Source organism: Sinocyclocheilus rhinocerous, unplaced genomic scaffold, assembly GCF_001515625.1.
Source record: "Sinocyclocheilus rhinocerous isolate Xijiao unplaced genomic scaffold, SAMN03320098_v1.1 scaffold4304, whole genome shotgun sequence".
NCBI lineage: Eukaryota > Metazoa > Chordata > Actinopteri > Cypriniformes > Cyprinidae > Sinocyclocheilus > Sinocyclocheilus rhinocerous.
The window spans coordinates 99519-106276 of record NW_015635273.1 but is presented as its reverse complement, the minus strand read 5'-3'; the positions used below and the strand labels follow the sequence as shown (position 1 = coordinate 106276).

Below are 6758 nucleotides of genomic sequence, written 5' to 3'. Positions count from 1 at the left end.
TCAGGTAAAAGTGTCCTCCTTATGGCTTGTTTACACGGGGACGAATATCGTGCGCGATTATCGCCGACATTTAACGCCTCGTGACTAAACAAAGGGCGCCAATGTGAGTGTGCAAAACGCGCAAAACGCGAAGCGTAATTTAAAAAAAAACGCCTCGGGCTCGTTTTTTTGGTTTGACGGCCGCGTTAAAAACTGGCCGACCAATGAGATTGCCGCTTTTGTTCACGTGCCTGGAGCTGCTGAAGTTACATTTAAAACACGACTTGGTGGCGCTCAAGCACAAAACGGTCTTGCCGAGCACACATTGATACCTAACGACAAAGAGGAAGTAAGTAGACCAAGAAGATGCATCGAGGCAAGATGAATGTAGAGCTGCTGGTCTCATTGGTGTCTGCCAGCGAAAATCGCTTGGGTATGAACACAAAAGACGCGTCGAAAAACGTTGGCGATAAGCGTGCGCGATAATCGTCCCGGTGTGTACGAGGCTTTAGTCTATTAAAGAGGTCATAACATGGATTTTTTAAATGATTATTTTAATAGGTTCCTTGAGGTTTACTTATAATGTTAATAAAGTTTTTCTGCACAAAACAACAACAACAAAAAACAAACAAACAAATAAATATGTGGGAAAATTATTTTCAACCCTCATTCTGAACCTCTCTCAGAAACAGGCTGTTTTTAAGGGGCGTGTCCTTTAAGGCTTCTCAGGAATCTGCCACTGTTATGATTGGCTAACGTCATTGCATAGGAAACAGTATCAACTCCCCCTCACTATTGCATGTTTTGTGTGTTTTGACAACATAATCCAAATAAAACAGTCATTTCCAGACAAAGCATTATTAAAGGGTTAGTTCACCCCAAAATGAAAATTCTGTTATTAATTACTCACCCTCATGTCGTTCCAAACCCGTAAGACCTTCGTTCATCTTCGGAACACAAATTAAGATATTTTTGATGGAATCTGAGAGCTGTCTGACCCTCCATAGACAGCAACGTAACTGTAATGTTCCCAGGTCCAGAAACGTAGCAAGGACATCGGTAAAACAGTCCATGTGACATCAGTGGTTCAACTTCAGCTTTGCGAAGCTACGAGAATACTTTTTGTGTGCAAAGAAAACAAAAATAACGACTTTATTCAACAATTCTTCTCCCCCGAGTTTCTGTCTTCCGCCATTTTGGAGAGTATCCCAAAGCATACGCACACTTTACCCTAAGCGTAAACAACGCTTATTACACCGATTACGTTCATGCGCGCGCTTCTTGTTACGCTATCATTGACTCAAAAGTGCTTCGAGCTGATGTCAGTTTTAAATGTAGAAGTAATCAGTACCTTACATTATAATGGGCTAAGAGTTACACTTGCTGTACCCATGTTAAGGTCTTAAAAATACAATCAAGTCCAAGGCTCAGTGTGGAAAATGGTAGTAAAAGGTAATTTATTATTTTAATATATTATTATTCATTAAATCTCATTTAGATGTGCCGTGTTCATTGTCACGTCGGACACAAAAATGGCGACGAGCATTGCAGAATTGACATCTTCGGTACTCAATATTATTGCACTGATTGGCTGTTAGCTTTGAGCAGAGTGCCAGTCAATGCACTGGAGAAAATAGAAACCGTAAAATGCTTTTTTTTTTTAATAAATAAGTCCAAAAAACTCAACCCGCGGGGTTGTACAACTCATGGGATTTATTTAACGCAACTTAACAAAAAAAGAAGCCCAAAGTTTCGTATTCTGGACAATATTTGCGATTGACAATTTAAATTCTGCTCTGCAACTCACACAAAACTTGTATTGAATCGGAGAGAACTGCAACTGCAAAGCATCTTCATTTGGACTACTTTTGGTACTGCTTTTGGGCCTGTTTACACCTGGTCAATTCATGCGTTTTCGTTGATTGGATATCTATCTGATTTGTTAAAATGTTTCCATTTACACTTGGCCACATAAATGTGTCGTCGCAAAACGGATATAAATCCGATCTTCAATTCCCGCGCTATATTTAAATTTAACGGAGTTCACGTCAAGTTCACGTCAACGAAATCAAAAGATAAGCGCTGCATTTTATTAATTATCAGCTCATTTCAAGATCAAAGACCGCAATAGGAGAGAGCGCGCAGCATCAGCACTGGAAAGATAGGTTTGTCTTACTACTTTTAATGAAGATGATTGTGTGTTGACCGTCTGCGTCTTACTGTTTCATTCGGCTTGCTGAAGAGATACTCAGCTACTCGTCCGCGGCGATGCATGTTGCAAAATTTACATATGTGGTTTCAACAATCAGATGCATTTACACTGGTCCAGTTTCGTCTGGAATGCGGCGGCCCAGACCACCTGTTGAAGTGGTTTGAGCGATCTGATTTATATCCGTCTCGAATGCGTTTCGGAGGGCATTTACACCTGGTCTTTTCATGATCGGATTGCTATCCGATCAGACAAAACACATGAAGTGACCAGGTGTAAACAGCCCCTTTGACATTGGCAATAATTAAATAATTGTGATTTGAGTTGGCTGTCTGTCATGTTTTTCTTTATAATGCACATTTTTAAGAGATGGTTACGGATGTATCTAGACTAGAGCAGGGGTGCCCAACCCTGTTTCTGGAGATCTACCTTCCTGCAGAGTTCAGTTCCAACCCTGATCAAACACACCTGTCTGTAATTATCAAGTGCTCCTTCAGATCCTAATTAGTTGGTTTAGTTGTGTTTGATCAACTCTGCAGGAAGGTAGATCTCCAGGAACAGGGTTGGGCACCTCTGATTTATTGGTTACTAAAATAGTAATTTCCATGCATATTTCCGTCTATTATGTTTTATATCGTTATATATTGAATATTCATAAAATGGCTATGTTTAGGTTTGGGGGTAGGTTAAGGGGTCTAAAAATTTAAATCATTTATCGATAAAAATGTATTGATACACATATTTGATATAATTGATTAATAAATATTTTACTTTTTAGCTGTAAATATGTAGTAATTTTATTTTTTAAACTGTGAAATACGTGCAAATTTCATGTTTCGGCATCAATCAACGAAGTCAAAAATGTATGTTTTATTTTTTTTAAAAGATCACGCTGGGAATGCAGCATTAAAGCGAAACCTGCTGCAGTTTGAGTCATTGATGTAAATAAAAAAAAGAAAGAGAAAGACTGAGAAATCAACCACTGCTCTGTTCTGCTCGCCGATTAACTTTTGTAGCTTGAATAAAGATCACTATATTCAATTTATAGTTTATACATAAATTATACTTTGTGAATGTTTTTATGTTCACTATTTTTAAAAGCCTAATAAATGTTAAAAATCATGGCTTTCAGTGATACTTAATAGTGCTGAATTGCTATAATTAATGGCTAAATTTGAGGGGAAAATGTGATACAAAAACAGCTACTGGTCTCTTTATTAATGACAATGGCCTTCACTAACAATAGGCTACTTGGGGGGAAAAAGATGCCATTATACAATATATTTTAAATACACAATTTTTGTTGTTTCTATATTAATTTGGAGATTCAATGTGAAATTATAACAATATAATGCTATTTTTTTAATATGCAATTAATTACTGATAACTTGCAATTAATAAGTTAATGTGTTTAATCAATAGACAGCACAAGTCTAAATGTTTGAATGTCTGTCTCTTTGTGCCATTAAACTTGTATTTGTCTCTTTTCACCTCAGACCCGATGGCGCTGAAAGAGGAGAGTCAAGAACTGAATGAAACGGAAGAGAGAGATCAAAATGAAAAACAGCATGATTTCAAAACTGAAGAAAAATCGATTGGTTGCTCACAGACTGAAAAGACTTCCTCACCAAAAAAAGCTCAAAAAACACAAACTACAAACCTTAATTCCCACTTAATAATTCACGCTGGAGAGAGCTCTTTCACCTGCCAACAGTGTGGAGAAATTTTCAATCGAAAAGAAAGCCTTAAAGTCCACATGAAAACTCACATTGAAAAGAAATCGTTCATATGCTCTCAGTGTGGAAAGAGATTTGCACATAAATATCACCTTAATGTCCATATGAGAATTCACACTGGAGAGAGACCTTACACCTGCGAAGAGTGTGGGAAGAGTTTCACACGTAAAGGAAACCTTAAGACTCACATGAGAATTCACACTGGAGAGAGACCATTCATATGTGATCAGTGTGGAATGTATTTTACGCATAAAAAAACGCTTAATGTCCACATGAAAACTCACACTGGAGAGAGACCTTACACCTGCAAACAGTGTGGGAAGAGTTTCAAACGAAATGGAGATGTTACGTCTCACATGAGAGTTCACACTGGAGAGAAACCATTCGTATGTGTTCAGTGTGGAAAAAGTTTTAAACAGAAAAGACTCCTTAATTCCCACATGAGAATTCATACTGGAGAGAGACCTTTCAGCTGCAAACTGTGTGGAAAGAGTTTCATATGTAAAGAAAACTTTAGGACTCACATGAGAGTTCACAATGAAGAGAGACCGTTCATATGTGCTCAGTGTGGAAAGAGTTTGAGATATAAAGAAAGCCTTAATTATCACATGAGCACTCATTCAAGAGAAAACGGTTTTAAATGTCATCAGTGCGAAAGGAGTTTCTCAGACACGAATCGCCTTAAGAATCATGTTCAAATTCACATCGGAGAAAAGCCTTTCTTGTGCCATCACTGTGGAAAGAGTTTAAAAAACACTGCAAACCTTCAGAAACACGTAAGAGCTCACACTGGAGAGAAACCTTTCACCTGCAAACAGTGTGGAAAGAGTTTCGCAGTAAAAAGGAACCTAAAGATTCACATGAGAGTTCACACAGGAGCGAGACCTTACAAGTGCCTTCATTGCGAGAAGAGTTTCAAGTATCTAAATGAACGGAATCATCATTTACAAACTCATTCTGGGAAGAAATTGCCGTTTTCCTCAGAGTGACCAGGTTTAGAAAAAGGAGCGATTTCTTTCTAATTTCTTCAGATAATTACAGGTATGGAATTACGTTAAAAGTAATATCCCAATTAAAAACTTAGAATTGCCCTGAACATCATTATCTTTGTATGGCATCTGAAGTCAAATTGAAGGGTCTTGTTTCTAGATTTGTTGAATATTTCAATGACTCAAGGGTTACTCCCACAAAATTTGAAGATGTCCTGGGAGAAAGACCTAGGTATATATATTTCAGAAGACACTTCTAGACATTAGGTCGTGTTCCATCAGCTCATTCAATATAAAGTTGCAATATGATTGCATTATTCTCACACCAGGTTAACAGACGTGTCAAGGAATTTGGCTACAGTTGTCGTATTCCTCTTGTTAAGCCACTCCTGAACCACAGACAACGTCAGAGGCGTCTTACCTGGGCTAAGGAGAAGAAGAACTGGACTGTTGCCCAGTGGTCCAAAGTCCTTTTTTCAGATGAGAGCAAGTTTTGTATTTCATTTGGAAACCAAGGTCCTAGAGTCTGGAGGAAGGGTGGAGAAGCTCATAGCCCAAGTTGCTTGAAGTCCAGTGTTAAGTTTCCACAGTCTGTGATGATTTGGGGTGCAATGTCATCTGCTGGTGTTGGTCCATTGTGTTTTTTGAAAACCAACGTCACTGCACCCGTTTACCAAGAAATTTTGGAGCACTTCATGCTTCTTTCTGCTGACCAGCTTTTTGAAGATGCTGATTTCATTTTCCAGCAGGATTTGGCACCTGGCCACACTGCCAAAAGCACCAAAAGTTGTTTAAATGACCATGGTGTTGGTGTGCTTGACTGTCCAGCAAACTCACCAGACCTGAACCCCAGAGAGAATCTTGTATTGTCAAGAGGAAAATGAGAAACAAGAGACACAACTGATCACCTCCATGCCACGCCGAATTAGGGCAGTAATTAAAGCAAAAGGAGCCCCTACCATGTATTGAGTACATGTACAGTAAATGAACATGCTTTCCAGAAGGCCAACAATTCACTAATTTTTTTTTTTTATTGGTCTTATGAAGTATTCTATTTTGTTGAGATAGTGAATTGGTGGGTTTTTGTTAAATGTGAGCCAAAATCATCACAATTAAAAGAACCAAAGACTTAAACTACTTCAGTCTGTGTGCATTGAATTTATTTAATACACGAGTTTCACAATTTGAGTTGAATTACTGAAATAAATGAACTTTTCCATGACATTCTAATTTATTGATGTACCTTGATGTATAAAATGTAAGTCCAACGAGAGAACGTTGGGTCATTTATTTTGGTTCTGTCCAAAAATGTATAAGTTCTTGTGTGAAGTGTTTTGTTTTTATTCAAGGGTATTTAAAGGGTTAGTTCACCCAAAAATGAAAATTAGGCTGTTTTACTCACCCCAGAGCCATCCTAGGTGTATATATGACTTTCTTCTTTCAGACGAATCCAGTCGGAGTTATATTAAAAATTGTCTTTGATCTTTCAAGCTGTTTAATGCCACTCAGCGGGTGTTGCATGCATCAGTCCAAAAGAAGTTAAATAAAAAGCGCCCATCCATAAAAAAAAGTGTCTCACACGGCTCCGGGGGGTGAACAAAGGCATCCTGTAGCGAATCGATGCGTTTTTGTAAGAAAAAAATCCATATTCAAGACGTAATAATCACTTTAATGTAGCTTGCACCAACAGTTGTACACAGAAGCAGCTCCGGGAGCATGACGTATGAGGTCAGCGTTGCGCATGCGCCGGTGAGTCTCGTGAAAACCAACGTTTGTTAACAGGAGCAAAGGAAGCAAAGTTTCCTTACTTTAGCAAAGGAAAACCAGTCTCCTCTCGGCTTATAT

The 6758-nt window shown here is 38.3% G+C and overlaps 1 protein-coding gene across 1 annotated transcript in view; it reads left to right on the top strand.

The window, feature by feature from the left end:
• LOC107746777 (gastrula zinc finger protein XlCGF8.2DB-like) overlaps positions 1 to 4922 on the top strand; it is an 8797-nt gene extending 3875 nt beyond the window's left edge. Inside the window, exons 2-3 of the mRNA XM_016561068.1 lie at positions 3685 to 3862; positions 4031 to 4922. Of these exons, the coding sequence (XP_016416554.1) occupies positions 3690 to 3862; positions 4031 to 4913 (1056 nt within the window). The 5' untranslated portion in view covers positions 3685 to 3689 and the 3' untranslated portion in view covers positions 4914 to 4922. The remainder of the gene's footprint in view (positions 1 to 3684; positions 3863 to 4030) is intronic.
• Positions 4923 to 6758: the final 1836 nt, after the last annotated feature.